We start from the raw sequence: 21,936 nt of genomic DNA, 5'->3' as shown, positions 1-21,936 counted from the left end.
TTATTTAATCAAGATATATTAGTGTTTTATTTTCCATCCATGTTTCTTCCACTTTTACATTAATGTATTTTGTGTATATTGTTGACAAAAAAAAGACAATTAAATCCATTTTAATCCCACTTTTTAGCACAAAAAATGTGGAAAAAGTCAAGGGGTGTGAATAGAAAGAGAGAGAGAAATATTGTTTTACAAGGCTTCCTTCATCCAAGACAGTTTTATTGGATGTAAGTGGATAGCCTGAGCATAATTTCCAACACTACAGCAGGGCCTGTACGACCACAAGCCAACCAAAAGGTGACCCTAAGTCACTGGGCATGGTCCACTCTGACACACGAAGAGCTTTGTCTAACTGTTATGCGGTTCAACAACAGCAGTAACTTAGTTACCATGCTTTTCTATGGGACCACACAGAAGGCTGTGACAGTCTTGACAAACAAGCAAAATGAAGCAGTCAACTTTTGCACTCAATCCTATCACACAATAGCACATTTACTATTTATCATCCATGGTTGCTCTTTGAAAGACGGCACTGGAAGTTAAGTCACTCCTATCCTCTCCTGTTCACATCATCATTGGTTAATAAAACAAGTGTACTATTTCAGCTACTTGATGTCTTTAAAGTTAAGCCAATCCAAAGATTAAACCTAACTCTCAAAGACAATGTCAAAGACAAGACAGGTCAAAGACAAGAGACAACAAACCAACACTGTGGACCAAAAGGTCAAGCATCTACATTATGCCTGCTTTACAGTATGTGGTGCATTTCACAACTCGTATTACAAAACTCAAACACATCATCAAAAAGACAGTTGTTTCAAAACTCTTAGCACATTTTCAATTGACTAAGTCAAACCGACAAAATCAGTCACTTTTTCACCAAACTTAATCAGTGTTTCATCTACAAATACATGTTCCACATTGCAATACAGGTTCATATCAAGTCTTTGCCTTTCGTAATGCAATGTTTCATTACTTTTGATATGATTCTCTTCACTTTCATTAAAAATACACGTTCCCATTACTTAATCCTACTGCTCTTAATTGATGATCACTTAAACCTTAGGTACAGTAACTATTATGATTTTACTTCAGTCACAAATCAAGTGGAAGTTTATTGGTCGCGTACACAAATTAGCTGATGTTACAGCAGGTGCAGCGAAATACTTGTGTTTCTAGCTCCTACAATGCAGTAATACAATATCAATACCAATACGCAAATGATCCAGAAAGTCCAAAACAAGAAAGAAATGCATCCCCTATACAGTAAACATATATCCAAAATGAGGTTGCACTAGAATTCAGTACTGTAATAATGTAATATATTCCAATTACTTAGCAGACTTTTATCCAAAGTGTCAACAGTCCACACATTTTGGTATGTGACCCCAGTGGGACCACTACAATACATAAGTAGAATACAATACATGATTACAATACAGCTGGAAGATGTATGATTGCCTTCCCCACAAGTGTACCACCCTCCTTCAGGCCATAGATGAAGCATGCAATGATTTCGAGACATACACTACCGTTCAAAAGTTTGGCGGCACTGTAACGCTCGTCGTCGTAAGGAAGAGGTGACCAAAGCGCAGCTTGGAAAGTGTTCATGATCTTTATTGTCAAAAATCACTCAAACAAAAATAACGAATACAAAAACGAAAGCGAACAGTTCAATCAGGCACAGATACAAAACAGAAAACAACACCCCACAAAACCCAAACGGAAAATGACAATTTATATATGATCCCCAATCAAAGACAACGATAGACAGCTGCCTCTGATTGGGAACCACACTAGGCAAAAACAACAAAGAAATAGAAAACATAGATTCTCCCACCCGAGTCACACCCTGACCTAACCAAACATAGAGAATAAATAAGGATCTCTAAGGTCAGGGCAAGACAGTACCACCCCCCCCCCCCCCCTCCTATAGGGGAGGGTCCCGGTGGGCATCTACTCTGGGTGGGGGCTCCGGTGGGGGCTCCGGTGCGGGACGCAGACCCCGGCATGCTTTAGGCTCCCCCCCACTTCGAGGCGCCTCCGGTGCAGGGATCGTCGCCGGGACTGCAGATTGCCACCGTAGGCTCGGGACTGCAGACCGCCGCCGGAGGCTCTGGACTGCAGACCGCTGCCGGGGGCTCGGGACTGTAGACCGCCCCCGGAGGCTCGGGACTGCAGACCGCCGCCGGAGGCTCTGGACTGCGGACCGTCGCTGGAGACTCTGGACTGCAGACCATCGCTGGAGACTCCGGACCGCCACTGGAGACTCCGGACCGCCGCTGAAGGCTCTGGACTTGGAACCCTCGCTGAAGGCTCTGGACTTGGAAACCTCGCTGAAGGCTCAGTGCCATGGATCATCACTGGAGGCTCCGGGACATGGATCATCACTGGAGGCTTCCTGCCATGGATCATCACTGGAGGTTTCGTGCCATGGATCATCACTGGAGGCTTCGTACCATGGATCATCACTGGAGGCTTCGGGCCATGGATCATCACTGGAGGCTTCGTGCCATGGATTATCACTCGAGGCTCCGGGCCATGGATTATCACTGGAGGCTTCGTACGTGGAGCGGAACAGGTCTCACCGGACTGAGGAGACGTACTGGAAGCCTGGTGCAGGGAGCTGCCACAACACATCCTGGCTGGATACCCACTCCAGCTCGGTGAGTGTGGAGAGCTGGCACAGGACGCACTGGGCTATGAAGGCGCACTGGAGGCATAGTGTGTAGAGCCGGCGCAGGATATGCTGGGCTGTGGAGGCGCACTGGAGGTCTGGAGCGCAGAGCTGGCACAACGCGTCCTGGCTGAATCGCCGACTGTAGCATGGCAAGTGCGGTGAGCTGGAACAGGCCGCACTGGGCTGTGCTGGCGAACTGGGGATACCGTGCATAGAGCCGGCGCAGGATATCCTGGACCCGAAGAGATGCACAGGAGGCCAGGAGCGCTGAGCCGGCACAATCCATCCTGGCTGAATGCCCACTCTAGCACGGCAACTGCGGGGAGCTGGAACAGAGCGTACCTGGCTATGAATGCATACTGGAGACACCGTGCGCATCACTGCATAACACGGTGCCTGACCAGTCACACGCTCACCACGGTAAGCACGGGGAGTTGGCTCAGGTCTAAACCCTACCTCTCGTGCTTCCAATTGCCTTGACTCCTCGTATCGTCGCCGTTCCTCTTTCGCTGCCTCCGCCTGCTTCCATGGCAGGGTCTTGTCCCCTGCCATTACCTCCTCCCAGGTCCAGGATGTCCTCCACTCCCTTTTCTCCCGGGCCCAGGATCCCTCTTCCTCCTGGCCACGCTGCTTGGTCCTTTTTTGATGGGGTGTTCTGTAACGCTCGTCGTCGTAAGGAAGAGGTGACCAAAGCACAGCTTGGAAAGTGTTCATGATCTTTATTGTCAAGAATCACTCAAACCAAAATAACGAATACAAAAACGAAAGCGAACAGTTCCGTCAGGCACAGATACTAAACGGAAAACAACACCCCACAAAATCCAAACGGAAAATGCAACTTATATATGATCCCCAATCAGAGACAACAATAGACAGCTGCCTCTGATTGGGAACCACACTAGGCAACAACAACAAAGAAATAGAAAACATAGATTCTCCCACCCGAGTCACACCCTGACCTAACCAAACATAGAGAATAAATAAGGTAAATAATAAATAATATTTCTAAGGTCAGGGCGTGACAGGGACTTAGAAATGTCCTTTTCTTTTTGAAGAAAAGCTCATTTTCTGTCCATTAAAATAACATCAAATTGATCAGAAATACAGTGTAGACATTATTAATGTTGTAAATGACAATTGTAGCTGGAAACGGCAGATTTTTTTATGGAATATCTACATAGGCGTACAGAGGCCCATTATCAGCAACCATCACTCCTGTGTCCCAATGGCAAGTTGTGTTAGCTAATACAAGTTTATCATTTTAAAAGGCTAATTGATAATTAGAAAACCCTTTTGCAATTATGTTAGCACAGCTAAAAACTGTTGTCCTGATTAAAGAAGCAATAAAACTGGCCTACCTTTAGACTAGTAGAGTATCTGGAGCATCAGCATTTGTGGGTTCAATTGCAGGCTCAAAACGGCCAGAAACAAAGACCTTTCCTCTGAATCTCGTCAGTCTATTCCTGTTCTGAGAAATGAAGGCTATTCCGTGCGAGAAATTGCCAAGACACTGAAGATCTGGTACAATGCTGTGTACTACTCCCTTCACAGAACAGCGCAAACTGGCTCTAACCAGAATAGAAAGAGGAGTGGGAGGCCCCTGAGCAACTGATCAAGAGGACAAGTACATTAGAGGCAAAGTTGCAAAGAAAAAGCCATATCTCAGACTGGCCAATAAAAATAAAAGATTAAGATGGGCAAAAGAACATAGACACTGGACAGAGATATGGCTTTTTCTTCGCAACCCTGCCTAGAAGGCCAGCATCCCAGAGTCGCCTCTTCATTGTTGACGTTGAGACTGTACAATATGTTGCATTTGTTGCTATTGGATTAACTGCTTGTTAAAATAACTAAATTGAGAATATATCATTATGCTGTATTTTGGTGATTAAAGGTATATTTTAGATCAATGATTGTGTGGCGCAAGATCTACAAACAAAATGAATACAGAATGAAAGGTGTTGAATGCGAGACTGGCTGTGTTGCAAGTGTTACCAGTTTGGAGTTTTGTACTAAGAGTTTAGAAAATTCACCAGATACTTCTGAAAATTGTACCAAAGCGATAAAAAACAAACTGTAATCAGATCAATGAATCCAAATCAGTATGGTACTAGTCCCATTATGCTGACTGTGTATGACATTGTGTGTTTGAGTGAAGTACCTTTGCGGAGGCGTGGGGAGATGCTCCCTGATCCAGAAGCAGTAGAGCCACTCTCTGATTATCGTAGTGAGCAGCTACATGCAGTGGAGTTAGCCCACTCTAAAACACACACACATGCAACACGACATTAGAAGGAGCACAAACATCAAAGCACCAGCAGGGGGGAAGCCAGAACATAATCCGAACAGACGGAAAAGCCATGGAGCTGATGGAACCCACTTCAGACGGGGACCTGTTTTAGCGTGACACCAATGAGCACACAAAGCTGAAAGAAACCCACTGACAGTGCATCCACACAACTAGCAAAATAAATAATATTTCAACAGAAATATATTTCTAGTGATATACACTCACCCAGGAAACCAAATTATGGTATTGTGTGTGCGTGACAGCCTGCATATTATTTTGCTACAGTGTGGATACACCATTAGATGGGAACTTGTTTAAGCGTGACACCACCAAGCACTGTTAAACCACAAACCACAAACAAAGTTATTTTAGGAGACTCCATCTTCATTATGATACCTGCTTGCTTTTATATTTAGCACTTTCAGATGGATGGACAAGCATCTGTTTGCTGTGCCGTCTTGGGAGAAGTCATGATTTCCCTCAGCCCCCCTGCAGCTCTTACAGTCTATCTTCAGTAGGGTTCTGTTACTTTTCAGAAAGACGCGGGTGATACCATTGTAGGAGACCAAAGTCCTACAGGATGTCGTATGACATCCATTCCAACAGAGGCGAGAGGAGAGTGGACCTCTACTATCTCACTCACTCTATTAGAATGAATTATATTGCTCTCAAACACCACAACCAATCCCATAGAACTAGAAGCAATTCAAAATCGACAGCCAAGTGAATGTTATTTTATTTCAATAGTTGCTCTCTTCCCATATCCTACCTTTCCAGCTGCATCTGGAGCTGCTCTCTTCTGAAGGAGCAGGCTGGCCACTTCCATCTTCCCATACTTGGCTGCCACGTGAAGAGGACTGAACCCTTTCTGTAGAAGACATCAGGAGACACAGCATCAACACGAGACAGCCAGGGAGAACCGACCTGCTCTGACAACCTAACTGACAGCACTGTCTGTTAAACAGGAGAGCTGAAGTGCATTCAAGATGTGCAATGTTCTGCAATGTTGCAAACAGCAACAGACGGGGACACTGCAACGGCATACTGTTAAATAACCTTATAGCAGGGTTTGGTTTACTTTCGATTCATTGCCATGTGAAAGGAAGTATGGTGGGTGGGAAAGGTGTTTGGCTTGCTCAGTGCTTTGTGATAACCTGAGAAATGATGTCACTGGGTCTGTTTTTCATATCCTTTTCGTCATCTATAAAAGGATAGCGTATAATGTGATCATGTTCCTCTTGGCGAAGTCCCTCTGTGTTAGGGAGGGTATTTTAAGAAATTAGGTCATATTTTCCAGAGGAATATGGAACTCCTACAGATAACTCCCATATCACACACAGCAACGTTTGGCCTAATTTTTCCTAATGTTGTAATACACACTCAAAATTGCCATGTGATTGTGATGTCGTCAGGGACTATTTTTCTTCAGGTGCTGTTCTCTATTTTCTAACATCTCCAAAGGAATTATACTTCTTGTTGGTCGTCATTGTAAATAATAATTTGTTCTTTACTGACTTGCCTAGTTAAAGTAAGGTTAAATCAATAAATAAAACATTAAATGGTATTATTGTTAAAACAAAATGAATGTGTGTTTGTTTTGGCGGTTTGGCGCCCTCTGCAGTCACTGGTTTAGTCAGCACAGCCAATCAACTGGTCCCACTATGATTTGATGTCATGCCACTGGACAGCTACGGTATCTAAGGTACAATCCCCTCAGATATAGTGTGATAGATAGATAGATAGATAGATAGATAGATAGATAGATAGATAGATAGATAGATAGATAGATAGATAGATAGATAGATAGATAGATAGATAGATAGATAGATAGATAGATAGATAGATAGATAGATAGATAGATAGATAGATAGATAGATAGATAGATAGATAGATAGATAGATAGATAGATAGATAGATAGATAGATAAATCACATACACATGCACCAATTCCCCAAGGTCTTATTTGACCTTCAAGAAGATCATAGCTCAATTACATGAGTAAAAGCGTAAGGAAAATAGCTTCCATGTCATTTTCATCCTGATAAGGTTTAGGAAATGAAAAAGAAACACCAGTGATAAGGAAAAGTGTCTTCAAAAGGACTATAGTTCTCCAATCAATGGTAGAAATGTTCAATCCACTGTCCTTAGCCTGACCCTGCTGATCATCAACTGACTAAACCACAACGACCATGGTTGAACTGTTATTTGTGAGTGCTTGCTTTTAGTTTTCTGGTTGGACCCCAACCCAATCACACAGACCTTAGTGGAGGCTGAGAGCGATGCACCCTGGTCCAGCAGCATGGCGGCTACGTCCTCGTGGCCCTCGCGGGCAGCCAGGTGGAGGGGTGTGTAGCCTGACGTGGTGGCAGCATTGGCAGAAGCCCCCCGCTGCAGCAGCTGCTGGACGATGTCAGCCTTCCCCAGCCGGCTAGAGATGTGCAGCGCCGTCTGGTCGTCCTGGGGGGAGACAAATACTATTATTCCATTCTCTTCACAATGTGCAAAAAAGTGACACCACATTGGTTCTCAACCCAGTTAGACAACGAAAGTGTGTGTGGAGGGCTCCCTGACCCCTGCTCACCTTGGCCTTGGTCTCCACATTAGCTCCATTCTGCAGCAGGTATCGCACCACGTCCGCCTGACCCGCCCGTGCTGCCATGTGCAGCGCTGTCTCACCCCTCTGGAACAGACAGACAGACAGACAGACAGACAGACAGACAGACAGACAGACAGACAGACAGACAGACAGACAGACAGACAGACAGACAGACAGACAGACAGACAGACAGACAGACAGACAGACAGACAGACAGACAGACAGACAGACAGACAGACAGACAGACAGACAGACATTGGTAATCTGCATAGTATGTGTTACTCAATTTTGACTAGCTTATCATTTTTTGTTGAATTTCTGAAGAGCTGAGTGTAGTGTGACACCCACCACGTTGGTGGTGTTGGGTGAAGCTCCGTGATGTGTCAGAGAGTTGACAATGTTATCATGTCCCATGAAGGCTGCCACGTGGATAGGAGTAAGTCCAGACTGCAAGCAAATCACAATGATAGTTACCAATCAATAGCATGGGTTCAACTGTACTGTATACCTTCGAACAGGGGTGTCAAACATATGTCCCAAAATCGAAACTGTGTAGAAATGATAATGGACCTACATTCAAACAGTTTCTTTACTGTGTCCAGCTTGCTAATAATCACTGAAATGAAACCTAGACAGTCAGGGAGCGTGGAATATTCCCAAGACGATGGATAAGGGACTATTTTTTAGCTAATTTTGACACCAAGGAAATATAACACATTTTCAGTGCGGCCCTACAGACCTCGTTGAAGACCAAATGCAGTCCACGAGGCAAAATGAGTTTGACACTTCTGTCTTATAGTAAGAGAAATGCTCACATGAATTATTTTCAACTGTACCTAAACAAAATGATTAATTTGTCTAAGATCGTTGAAGTTCCCAACCCAGTCTGTCCTCCTACCCCTAACGCCCTGTGTGTTACCCCAGGCCCAGCCCAGCCTTCTAACCCTAGCGTACCTCGGTCACAGCCTGGATTGATGCGCCGTGTTTCAGCAGCAGCTCCATCACTTTGGCGCGGTTCTTCTTGCAGGCGATGTGAAGCGGGGTGAAGCCGTTCTAGAAACAGAATACCACAAAACCAAGTCTATAAACAGAAACTACTCAACTCCTCAGGTATTTACCCCTATTTTTTATGTAATAGTTTAAACATGTGAGAGAGTAAGCTCCTGTTGTAAACCTTACCCGAGTTTTATGCCACAGTCGTGTAACAATTATCCACACAGTTTCTTCTTGCCAGTAAACCTCAGAGTCACCACAACCACGGTTTCAGTCACCACAAAGTATAACAACTTACTCAGTGATGTGTCCCAAATCAGTCTTTTCTGTCAGAACACAGGCACGCACACATATGTGCACTCTCAAACACAAACACACACAGAAACATCTATCTATACGAGAGCTTTATGAGAGCTCAACCTACTGTGTTGTTGTGAATGGCACATAACTGAGGGATGGGCGTGCATTGTCTCTGATTACTTTTATCAGTACAGAAAGGGGAAGTTACTGTGCAACCAGGAAATGAGCCTGGCTAAAGAAAAAGACAGTTGCCGACCCCACCCAGGGCGCCAAAGTGTAACGAAGTCATAACTCCATCTCACTGTCTTTCCCTTTCTTATTCCCCCATTCTCACTCTATCTCGTTGTCACTTGCAATTGAGATTTTCCTCTCATCATCACCGCAAACAGGACACAAACAGAAACAACTACCAGAACATTACACAAGAGTAGTCAGCAGAGTGACTTGAAAAATCCGTCCCACCCTCTCCACAACTCATTTGAGCTCCCGCCCTCAGGTCGCAGGTTCAGGGTTCTGTGTGCACGGAAATGCTGCTATGAAAGGTTGTTTGTACCCACAGCATTTGCATTTGAAACCTGAATTTGTACACCCTGAAAATCTCTCTCTCTTCTTACACATGCAGCCCAACCATCCACCCCTCTTTCTTACCAGTGCTTTAGCGTTTGGGTTGGCTTTCTTGTCCACTATGAGCTTGGCCACTTTGTAGTGTCCACAGTGGGCGGCCACGTGTAGCGCTGTCAGGTAGTCATTGGTGACATCATCGACAGGGACGTCATTCTGGAGGAGTAGCTGGACACAGTTGATGTGGTCGCCCTGAGTGGCCATGTGCAAAGGGGACAGCCCGTTCTAGAAGTGTTACAGACATAATGTTATATCAATGATCTGTAGTGGTTTAAAATGGAACAAAAGTTTCGTGACAATCACAATTCTATCAATGGCAAACAATTTTAGATCAATGCGCCTTGAAAGTTACATGGATGAACATGTTTTACAAGTTAGATGCAAGTATTATAATTTGAGCAACAAAGTATACGATAGGAGCAGGTGTTACCTTTGTCTTGGACAGAATGGGTGCTCCGCGGTCCAGCAGAATCTCAACCACTTGTTCATGACCGCTCCTCGCACCACAGTGAAGAGGTGTCAGTCCGTCCTACACACAACAACACGGTCAATAGGACCACAGAGTGGAAGGTCATGAAACATTCAGCCTACTATGGACTGAAAAAAACAAGTCTTGGTAATATGTAAGTGAGTGCATACATACTGTAATAGAACAGGGTAAAAAAAAAATTACATGAGCTGTCATCAATGACAAAGTGCTGCATGCTAGGCATGTTAGGCATTTACAGTACCAGTCAAAAGTTTGGACACACTTACTCATTCAAGGGTTTTTCTTTATTTTTACTGTTTTCTTCATTGTAGAATAATAGTGAAAGACATCAAAACTATGAAATAACACATATGGATTCATAAGTCACCAAAAGAGTGTTAAGAGTGTTAAACAAATAAACAAATATGTTATATTTGAGATTCTTCAAAGTAGCCACCCTTCGCCTTGATGACAGCTTTGCACACTCTTGGCATTCTCTCAACCTGTCTTGAAGGAGTTCCCACATATGCTGAGCACTTGTTGGCTGCTTTTCCTTCACTCTGCGGTCCAACTCATCCCAAACCATCTCATTTGGGTTGAGGTAGGGTGATTGTTGAGGTAGGGTGATTGTGGAGGCCAGGTCATCTGATGCAGCACTCCATCACTCTCCTTCTTGGTCAAATAGCCCTTACACAGCCTGGATGTGTGTTGGGTCATTGTCCTGTTGAATAACAAATGATAGTCCCACTAAGCCCAAACCAGATGGCATGGCGTATCGCTGCAGAATGTTGTGGTAGCCATGCTGGTTAAGTATGCCTTGAATTCTAAATAAATCACAGACAGTGTCACCATCACACCTCCTCCTCCATGTTTCACAGTGGGAACCACACATTCAGAGATCATCCGTTCACTGACTCTGCATATCACAAAGACAAGACGGTTGGAACCAAAAATCTCAAATTTGGACTCATCAGACCAAAGGACAGATTTCCACCGGTTTAATGTCCACTGCTCGTGTTTCTTGGTCAAAGCAAGTCTCTTCTTATTATTGGTGTCCTTTCTTCGCAGCAATTCAACCATGAAGGCCTGATTCACACAGTCTCCTCTGAACAGTTGATGTTGAGATGTGTCTGTTACTTCAACTCTGTGAAGCATTTATTTGAGCTACAATTTCTGAGGCTGGTAACTTCAATGAACTTATCCTTTGCAGCAGAGGTAACTTCCTTTCCTGTGGCGGTCCTCATGAGAGCCAGTTTCATCATAGAGCTTGATGGTTTTTTGCAACTGCACTTGAATAAACTTTTAAAGTCCAAAAAATGTCCTGATTGACTGACCGTCATGTCTTAAAGTAATGATGGACTGTTGTTTCTCTTAGCTTATTTGAGCTGTTCTTGCCATAATATGGACTTGGTCTTTTACAAAATAGGGCTATCTTCTGTATACCAACTCTACCTTGTCACAACACAACTGATTGGCTCAAGCTCATTAAGAAGGAAAGAAATTCCACAAATTAACTTTTAATAAAGCACACCTGTTAAATGAAATGCATTCCAGTTGACTACCTCATGAAGCTGGTTGAGAGAATGCCAAAAGTGTTCAAACCTTTACTGGTACTGTATATTAATATATATATATATATTAATATATATATATATATATATATATATTAATATATATATATATATATATATATATATATATATATATATATATATATATATTAATATATATATATATATATATATATATATATGAACAATGTTGTATTTAATTCTGTGAAGGCACTCACCTTGGTCTTGCCATCTATTTTGGAGCCTCTGTCCAACAGCAGTTTGACCATATTACTATTTCCTCTTTTAGATGCCACATGGAGAGGTGTGATGTCATTCTGTTAGAACAGAGAGAGGAGGTCGAAGTGAGCCACACAGTACAGAGCTGTGAATATTATCTGGATGTGGTCCATATAGCAATACTAATAAACCTAAACAGCATCTGAATCCAGCAAGGGAAAGACGCCAGCCTTATTTACATTGTTACAAAAACATAATTTGAGAAACAAACAACAATTTGACAAACTGATATTCAAAGTATTCTGAATATCACATGTGGTATGTTTAACTATGTGGGTGGATTATTTATTATTGAGTATTATACTCCATCTCTTGTGTAATTTACTGTGGAGCAAATCATTCATTACTGTCGACTTCCAACAGAAACACAAACACTACAGCTTGACGCTGCCATTTCATATAATTACAAGCTATCATTGTTACCCATTAGGCTAAGCTCTAATGTTGACGCAGATAGGGGGTCTGTTGTTACATTCCTTGATACGTGTTGTTATGATTTTGACACTATCATTGTATGATCTGAGTACAGTATATTGGCAGTGGGAGGGTGGGGTGATTTGAAGCACTATATGATGCAAAGAGGATGCAGTCTGTTGTGTGTAATTTTCCATAGAGTGTAGTGGAGTGTGGCTAGTAGCTCCTCCTGTCCAGCAGAGGGCAGAGCAGCCTTACCCTGGCCATGAAGTCCACAGCGGCCCCTCGGTTCAGCAGAAGCGTGGCCACGTTGATGTTGCCATAGTGAGCAGCGATGTGGAGAGGAGTGAAGCCGCTCTGAGGGAGCAGGAGAGCAGAGCACACAACAACGACACAGGAGTCAGAGACAACCAAGGGTTTGATATTAGTCTCTCACATTGTCTATACTCAAATAAGTATACGGGCTACTACTGTACACATAAACAATCAAACATGACTTTTCTCACTGTGGCAGAGCAAGTCTTTGTCTTTGTTAGACTAGAGTGTGAATGGTATGTTGATGTTCATATGTCATACCATTCGAAGTGATGATGAGCTTTCATGATTATTTCAACCTTACAACAGTTTTATACTGGACCGTAACACATTAGCTAACACACAATAAGGATAGACATAGGGACATAAAGTCTGCAGTTACAGACTGTAGTTTATGTAGGATTACAACAGCCTGTTGACCCCATGTATCATAAATACATGGTGTCTTCATATGTGAATGTAACCTATTTAATTCACTGGGGGCTTCCTAATGAAACCATGGCTTAGAGGGAAGCAGCATTCCAAGCAAGAGGAATATAAGGGAAATGGCACATCTCAGCTAAAGGTATCCAATCAGAGAGATCATTTTAGATAAAGCTATCAATTTACAGAGATCCCCATTTCAATTAGCCAATAAACTAATACAAGGCAGGTGGTTGACCAAGCTTCCAGCACATAAACCACTAAGTTGTGAGCATTATACACTCTTCTATTTCTGTTCTAAGAATAAACAAATCAGCTTGAGGTTTCATTCAAATAAGAGATATTTTTGCATTAAACACTTAATCATAAATGTAATATATCTGACATTCACCATGGGACACAGATGGTTCCATTAAGTTTAAAACATATTAGAAGGAGTTAATCCAACTACCCAAACTATTTATTGGCAATGCTTTAAGCATCTACTATCATGCAGTGATATCTACATTTACAAAGCCAAGTAAAGATACTAGCCATATCCACCAGCCTGGTAGCCATGCTGACCAAAACAGGCATTCTGAGAGGGCAGCCTGCTCTGCCATTGTTTTTGGTGGGGTGAGGTCCTTCTGTTTTTACTCTGGAAACAGCACTAACAGACGTAACTAATGTCCCATGCACAAGCCTAAAGGGGCTGGGGTTGGGAAATGAATATCTAAATGCAGTCTAATAAACAAACTAGTAGACCATTTCTCTGCTGCTGGGAGGCTGTTGTTCCTTAAATCTAAAAGGCCAGATTATAGTAAAAATACAGTCTGCTAAACAGTAAGACTTGTCTGTCTTGAGCCATAACGTGATTTATCATTAACAATGTTATGGCAGGATATCTATCTTGGTACCTATTAAAACCTTGGAACCCATAGAATCCTTGAAACCCATGGAAACCTTGGAACCCATAGAATCCTTGAAACCCATGGAACTCATAGAATCCTTGAAACCCATGGAACTCATAGAATCCTTGAAACCCATGGAAACCTTGGAACCCATGTAAACCTTGGAACCCATAGAATCCTTGAAGCCCATGGAACTCATAGAATCCTTGAAACCCATGGAAACCTTGGAACCCATGGAATCCTTGGAACCCATAGAATCCTTAAAACCCATGGAACTCATAGAATCCATGAAACCCATGGTAACCTTGGAACCCATGGAATCCTTGGAACCCATGGAATCCTTGGGACCCATGGTAACCTTGAAACCCATGGAAACCTTGGAACCCATGGAATCCTTGGGACCCATGGTAACCTTGAAACCCATGGAATCCTTGGAACCCATAGAATCCTTGGGACCCATGGTAACCTTGGAACCCATGGAATCTGTGGAAACCTTGAAACCTATGGAAACTTTGGAACCCATGGAATCCTTGGAAAGAAACCTTGGAACCTATGGAATTCTTTCAAAACCTTGGGACCCGTGGAAACCTTGGAACTCGTGGAATCCTTGGAACCCATAGAAAACTTGGAACCCTTCTTGCCTCCAGCTACAGGTATCCACAGTCCACATCAGTATTAGTAAGACATGCTGCATTATTACAGAACGATTGCTCTCTTTCTATCAGTAATAAGAGACACACTACATGAATGAAGCAATGGGGAAAAGGCAAAAAAAAACTGAAAGAGAAGGGAGATATGGGGCTGCAGCAACACTAGTATATAGTATAGGGGGTTGTTTCTGTTTTTTTGGGGGGGCTGCAATGGATAGAGTAAGTACTGTACAATGTACAGATATACCTCTGTCGTTCTATTCACCATCATCTAGGGGAGAGGGCACAAGACCGGCCAAGAGAGGAGAGAATTGGTGGTTAGTGTGCACACAACATCACACAACAAGAAGAGATTATAGGTGGAGTTACTCGAGTAGGTCTTTAGTTGGCCAGAGAAGTTGTGAATCACTCAACTTTACAATACAGAAACTGCCCCGCTGATGTTAAGATTAAAAGTTGCTAAATTCCAAACCAAACTGTCAGTTGTGGTTAAATTGTTCCACGGGATATAAGGTCACGGTACAGCATCAGCCATATCTCTTTATATCTATCTGCATTATTCTTTCTCTCCTCTCTGTATTGTCTGACTCAGAATAATGTCATGCATTATTACATATGCACCTACACAAAACCTCAAAGAAAATAAACATAACAAAACAACTAAATAAACAACAAAGAAACACTTTTTAAATTTTTTAAATAGATTAAAACGGATGAACCTACTCATATGGGAAAAGAGCCAGAAAGACAGAGGTGAGAAGCAAAGGGAGAGAGATAACATTAGCAGAAGTGTAGTGTAGTGGTCACCTTGGACTCGACATCTGCATTGTGGTCGTTCTGGAGAAGTAACGCTGCAGCCTTGGTGTCGTCCTTGCGGGCGGCGATGTGCAGGGCGGGCAGACGCACCTTGCCCTTGGTGTCGTTCTCCAGGAGCAGAGACACCACCTGGTCGTGCCCCTGCTGCAGGGCCACCGCCAGAGGAGTGAACCCGTCCTGTTAGAGGGAGGCAGGGGGAAACTTAGAGGGGTAGGGGAAGTGAGTGACATAGACATCCCACATTTCCACAGCAATGCTGGGCCACCTGGGACTATAATACTGTGTTACTAAGGACACAATGCTACATGTCCACATGTATCAAATGTTGGATAGATGACGTCATGAAATCAATTTAAATAATTAATCTTTAGTATATTCTAACCAAGTCTAACCAAATATCTTACTTGCCTAAAATCCCCAAATCTATTGCACTTCGTCAAACATCAAACAGATACTTCACATTTCACTCTATATACAGTACATCTGACAGACTGCAGGAGGATAAACTGTATACATTACATAACACAGTATAGAGCATTTCTCTCCCACGTCTTTTCCCTTACATAATTCCCCTTTAAAGTGTGTGTGTGTGGGGGGGGGGGGGGGGGCAGTGGTTTTAACTGGTTTTACTGGTGGCTTTTCCTTACAGGCAGCAGATCCTGGCTCCAGCAGCAGGCAGCTCTCAGTGTAAACCAGACCATAGAGGCTGATTGGTATAAGGGACCTTATCTCTGGCCTGCTCAAGGTCATTCAGCTCTACTATACACTACCAATCAATGAGGCGCTGCCTGCTGGAGTCCCTGAATCCACCACAGAGAGAGAGAGAGAGAGAGAGAGAGAGAGAGAGAGAGAGAGAGAGAGAGCGAGTGAGAAAGAGAGAGAGAGAGCGAGTGAGATAGAGAGAGCAATAGAGCGAGAATGGGAGCGAGTGAGTGAAAGAGAGGGAGGTAGTAACAGAGAGAAAGAGGGAGATGGAAATAGAGAAAGAAAGAGGGGATGTATAGAGAGAGTAAAAGAGGTGTGGGGGAGAGGATGGAGGTAAGCATGCAGAGCTGGAGGTTATATGGAGGCAGGGAGAGAGAGGGGGAGGAGAGCAGTGAACAACATAACAGGAAGGGTGGGCGGGGACACACACCTCGGTGGCCATACTCTGGCTGGAGTTGTGTCCCAGGAGGAAGCGTACCACCTCCAGATGGTTCTCCTGGGCAGCCATGTACAGTGGGGTGAAGCCATTCTACAAGAGAGGACCAACAGGAAACTCAACAATCAATCCCAAAGCACACAGAGTAGCCTATCTTATGACAGACAAATATATTATACTTTATCATTCCACAGCTCAGACAATTCATACAGTACTATACAAAGTATATTACACAACTTCCATTGTCATAGTGTGCAGTGGAAGAAAAGCACTCTTTGGTGGAGTGAAACATTCCGGTGATCTTTGTCAGCCCAGTTTATTGCTATTGATCTGAGGAATGTCTCAACGGGGCAAGATTGGGATTTTTGATGAAAGGATATTTCCCCCTGTGAAACGCATGGACAGCACAATCCTAGAGAGTATCACAACCCTGACATCCCAGTCACAACCCTGACAGACTAATACCGCTGATCTGGCAGATCTCTCAAATGAATGATTTTCAAGTGGTGAACAGATATATAAAGATCTGATTGTGTGGATGTTTCAATGATAATTATCTGGTAATGTTAAAATGTTAAAAGCTTCACATCGTGGAATACAGTGTGAGTCCTATACAGACTCCTTGTCGTTTGAATGTGTGTTTAATGGTGTGTTCTGATATGTTCTGTATCTCTGAGTTATGTGTGTGTGTGTGTTATGGATATCCTACCTGAGACTGTGCGTTGACATTGGCTCCATTGGTGACCAGCTCTTTCACCACTTCCGTTTGGCCGGCCAGGGAGGCTATGTGAAGAGCGGTGTTTCCTTTCTGCATTAGAGAGGAGAATGAGAGGCATGCCAGTTAATCTCTCCCCCACCTGTCCCAGTGTACCATTCCCCGCACCGCCTTGCCAAACCTCAGTTATGCCTTTGTAGCGCTGGCATTCTCGCTTTGGCCTCCCTCTGGCCCTGGCTGCCATTGATGTGTCACTTCCGATGTACCACGTCCAACACATAAACAAGCGGCCCTCGTACCACCACCATAAATAAAACCGGTGTAGTTTTTAATAAACTGCAAGCGGGTTCAGAGCGGTGTGTTGACCCCCGAGCATCCACGTGATGGAGTCTCTGATGTCAGCAACACTGTTGCACAATATCAACATAACTCACATAGAGTACAGTACTGAACATGAGGAGGTGAGCATGTTTGACCTATGGATAAAGACAACAGCTGGTAAAGACAACCGCTTTTGTGAGAGTTCCTAGTCTCTGCTCAGTGTTTGAGTAGTTTGAAGACTGTCCTTAGTGTTGCATTTTTCATAGTGCTCAGTGTTTATATATAACCTGTGTCTGCTTTCAATGGGAGAGAGGGAACACTAATGGTAGCCACAGTCTCCAAGTCTGTCTATGAACAAACATGGACATGCTGCTGGCCACACCAATGCTAACCACTGAATGCTCGGCTCATGTTGTGCTTGTGACCGACTGGGTCCAGAACCTGTGTCATCTGCACACCTCGAAGCTAAGTCCACTGAATATCAGCCCTAGGAGCTAACGCAAGTCTTCAGGTCTCAGGCAAATGCTATTCATCATGCATACAGTTCACTAAACCACCTCTGCTACATGTGGCTCTACAGTGTTGGCCGACAGCAACAAAGCAGTAATAGATGCAGAGTGGGACTAACCTTGGTTGCTGCGTCCACATTGGCTTCTAGCTTCAGCAGCTCAGCCACCACCTCCACATGACCCTCCTTAGAGGCCAGATGAAGAGCGTTCAATCCATTCTGAAAGAAATGACAGAAAGTGTTTATATACATCTATAGCACCCATACATTCTCTGTAAAACAGACAGATTGTACACGTGGCGTGAGATTATTCAGATGAGGAGCTGCTATGCCTTTCAAGTCCATTGAAATGAGTGATTTGTGTTGTGGCCTTGTTAAATAAATGTCACACAGCCACAGGATTAAATGTATTCGATGCATATCGTTACATTAAAGTAATGTATTATGTACAAAATGAATGAACTGAGCAGCAGATGTTGGATATTAAGCCACCCACCTGGTTGCAGATGTTGATTTCCACCCCAGACTTCAGGTAGTCCAGGGCCTTTTCAAGGTTCCCAGCCCGCGCTGCTCGCAGGTAACTGGCATTGCTGTCCGACTAAGGATGGAGAGAGAGAGAAATATAGGTCAAATACAGTCCACATGCTATACAGACGTGTCTACTGCTCAACAGCAGAGGGCTCGAATGAAAACATTGGTTCCCGTTCTCAGGGAGTCACTGCGATAAACAGTCACACACACACACACACACACACACACACACACACACACACACACACACACACACACACACACACACACACACACACACACACACACACACACACACACACACACACACACACACACACACACGTAAACACACGCATTACACACAAACCAAACATCTCAGATACTATACCAGAGTCATGTCTTTCTCAAATCCCAAAAACCCAAAGGTCTTTTGTTTTGTGTAGAACTGTAGCTACATTTGAACTGTATTGCAAAGTACAGTAACGGTGGACAGAAATAACACATCCCAAAGATCCAGCCAAACAAACTGAGCTATTATCCCAACACACTGTCCTTCTACGTCATCCTTTCTTCGTATCAGATCCCAGGACTCCTCTTGCTCTTCGTTATTTTAAGATGCCAGCAGCGACAAACCCAAATATCTCACGACTCCAGAGTAAGACAAGGGTGGGTGGTCCCGATTGTCAATACAGAGACCTCTCTCTAACAGTAAAGATAAGAAAATACATTCTCAGGAGACAACTCTCTCAGTCCTCCTCTTCTAGAAACAGAGAATGTACTGTACTATGCCTCCTTTCTGCTTTGCTCTTCTTTATTTTAAGATAGAGACGGCTTTGTGAACAAAAAAAATGATGACACAAGCCATTTTGGGGTTTGCCCATGTAACAATTGTTTGTGTGTGGACGGGTATGTGTGTCTGTGTCTGTGCATGCATGTGTCTGTGTATGTATGAGTGTGCTTATGTGTGCGTGTCTGTCTTGCCAGCTCACGTCAGATTGTTCTGTTTGTGTCTGGGACATTACACAACAGAAACGGACACATAGCAAAGTCTGCACCTTTGCTTGCTGTAATTGTATGAAGTTGATTTCCAAAACCCAGCACCAGTACACATGCCCTCAGAGCATGCAGTTGAGATAGTCTGCTACATAAAATGGTCTCAGAGGCAAAATTCCCCTGAATTAACCAATGCCCAGACCTTCTAAATTTAGCCCGTTTCCAGAGACACTTACAGTAAACTGGCAGACCCAAACAACATGAGTGCCACAACCTATTCCCCACCCCCATACTTTTCCAGGAATAGCTCTGATGGCTTGATAAATGAACAAGACATTCTTCCAGATTGCTCCAGTGATAGGGACTCAGAGTGGACTGTGGGAGCAATGTCAGAAGAGAGAGAGTGTGTGTGTGTGTGTGTGTGTGTGTGTGTGTGTGTGTGTGTGTGTGTGTGTGTGTGTGTGTGTGTGTGTGTGTGTGTGTGTGTGTGTGTGTGTGTGTGTGTGTGTGGGAGGGAGGGAGGGAGGGAGGGAGGGAGGGAGGGAGGGAGGGAGGGAGGGAGGGAGGGAGGGAGGGAGGGAGAACAACACATTACCAATTTCATTGCTTTGGTCTTTGAAGAGACTAATGTAACAGTATATATGGACAAATGCCATTTCTCATTTAAACACCTGGGCATTTTCTGTAATAAAACCGTAGTGCTGTAACTATGAATATTAACATAGCTAAAGGGCATTGTTTGGCACATGGCAGAGGCAGTGATTCTCAATAGCAATGTGAATCTGAGGAGGGGTAATTTCAAAACAGGTGAGAACTTTCCATCCGATGACTCAAATGCCTCTAAAGGTATATCTCTCTAGTACAAAGCTTAGGACAACTCCTCCTTGACCTAGAACACTGGTAACCCCTGTCCTTCACTGTGAACAGTTAGTACTGCTGGCTCCTCTCCAGACTCAGCTAGTTGGCAGACTCCTTCCCTCATTTCAGAACAAAATCCATTCCAGACCGTGCCATTAATAAATGACTCCTAGCACCCTTCCTCCAATTCTTATTTTCTCAGTTAGAGACAACACATTATCTCAATGATTTGTAGAAATCTTCATAACAAAACATCAGGACAAGTGTCATAGGTCTATTATTCGGGGGCTTTTCTAGCGCAAACACACATGCAGACACACTTTCCCACAGTGTGTGGTGGTTACATAACAAGCGCATGCTGTAAGTCTCTGAGAAAAGTCTATGATAAAGTGGCTTCTGGCTCTGAGGTTTGTTCAGTGTCAGATGCTTGACTCTTAACTCAGACCTCTGCCATCAACATGTGAGGCCACTTAGCGTTATGGTGTCTCGTTGCTGTTGACAGTCAGACAACCAAACATCCATGTATGCCTCAACCCATGTCAACATACAAAGTAGAGGATCACGGATGGTGGTATCGTGGATACAGTGCTAGTGCTCCTCTGAAGTACAACTCTCATTGAAGAGCCCTCCCATTCAAGCCTACATAACTGACTCATGTTTGTCTGACCTTTATTTCCCAAGCTAAGCAATAACTTTCACCACTGTCACCACGACAACGGTGGAGTGATCCTGTGGAGTTTTTACTGCAGGTGATTTGCGTGTCTATCATTCATCCTAAAGGAATCACCCAGATTCCCCATGTTCTTTGACATTCTGCTCCAGCGTATCTAAAGGGGATGCACTGTCAAGGAAGTTGGAGTAGAGGCCTCCAAAGATAAGACGTTCAATATGAAGTCACACTGAGTTCAGTGACCCAAGTGGCCCTGGCTCAACACAGAATTGGCCAGACTACAGTACAGTATATAAAGCTACGAGGCAACAGTCTTTTAAAACCAGTCTCTCCATCACAGGCAAATGACTAGTGACACGGGTGACCGCCATTTCAAATACCATCCCATCGCATTCAAGTCGGAGAGAGAAAATCGTCTTTGTGTGTAAGGCGTTACAGGGGATGGAGAGAGATTATCTTTGAAAATATGATTAAACTTTGCAGATCAGAAGTTCAAAGAAATTAGGCCATTAAAGAGTAGGCTAAGCCTGAAGGAATAGCATTAATCTACTGTTAGATAGTTTAAGAGACTGGGGCTCCGTCGCTCTGACTGACGACTGCTTCCCTGTTAAAGAGAAAGCTCTTATTTACTAATTCCTTCTGAATTATTATACAGCTCCACTTAGGCCAACAGCATCTCAACAGAAAACATGTGGCCCATTTTCTGTTAAGCTGATATAAAAATGACAATCCAATATTGAGGCAGAGTAGCGCTGCAAAGAGTTTTGTTGAATTAGTGTTTGGCCCAGATATCACTTATGACATCATTGAGTCCGGGGGTTACTGTTTTGTGTGGAGTGATTTTCTTTGCAATATCCCCCACATGATGTCAATGTGACAAGTAGGTAGTAGAACAAAAACACAGACATACCCA

The 21,936-nt window shown here is 43.6% G+C and overlaps 1 protein-coding gene across 22 annotated transcripts in view; it reads right to left on the bottom strand.

Annotated features, from left to right (window-relative positions):
* Nucleotides 1–21,936, bottom strand: part of LOC109898873 (ankyrin-3) — a 160,071-nt gene that overhangs the window by 73,182 nt on the left and 64,953 nt on the right. For 16 of the 22 annotated variants that reach the window (XM_031835644.1, XM_031835645.1, XM_031835642.1 and 13 more), the window contains exons 2-17: nucleotides 18,486–18,587; nucleotides 18,110–18,208; nucleotides 17,155–17,253; nucleotides 16,440–16,538; nucleotides 15,296–15,481; nucleotides 14,736–14,759; nucleotides 12,469–12,567; nucleotides 11,736–11,834; nucleotides 9,908–10,006; nucleotides 9,505–9,702; nucleotides 8,518–8,616; nucleotides 7,912–8,010; nucleotides 7,549–7,647; nucleotides 7,227–7,424; nucleotides 5,737–5,835; nucleotides 4,839–4,937 (exon numbers count right to left, since the gene is read on the bottom strand). In XM_031835644.1, coding sequence (XP_031691504.1) covers nucleotides 4,839–4,937; nucleotides 5,737–5,835; nucleotides 7,227–7,424; nucleotides 7,549–7,647; nucleotides 7,912–8,010; nucleotides 8,518–8,616; nucleotides 9,505–9,702; nucleotides 9,908–10,006; nucleotides 11,736–11,834; nucleotides 12,469–12,567; nucleotides 14,736–14,759; nucleotides 15,296–15,481; nucleotides 16,440–16,538; nucleotides 17,155–17,253; nucleotides 18,110–18,208; nucleotides 18,486–18,587 — 1,797 coding nt within the window. The remainder of the gene's footprint in view (nucleotides 1–4,838; nucleotides 4,938–5,736; nucleotides 5,836–7,226; nucleotides 7,425–7,548; nucleotides 7,648–7,911; nucleotides 8,011–8,517; nucleotides 8,617–9,504; nucleotides 9,703–9,907; nucleotides 10,007–11,735; nucleotides 11,835–12,468; nucleotides 12,568–14,735; nucleotides 14,760–15,295; nucleotides 15,482–16,439; nucleotides 16,539–17,154; nucleotides 17,254–18,109; nucleotides 18,209–18,485; nucleotides 18,588–21,936) is intronic. The other 6 variants (XM_031835639.1, XM_031835652.1, XM_031835635.1 and 3 more) reach the window with 1 other exon arrangement.

Source organism: Oncorhynchus kisutch, linkage group LG11, assembly GCF_002021735.2.
Source record: "Oncorhynchus kisutch isolate 150728-3 linkage group LG11, Okis_V2, whole genome shotgun sequence".
In the NCBI taxonomy this organism is placed as follows: domain Eukaryota; kingdom Metazoa; phylum Chordata; class Actinopteri; order Salmoniformes; family Salmonidae; genus Oncorhynchus; species Oncorhynchus kisutch.
Note: the sequence above shows the minus strand (reverse complement) of the source record. Positions and strands in the feature narration are given on the sequence as shown.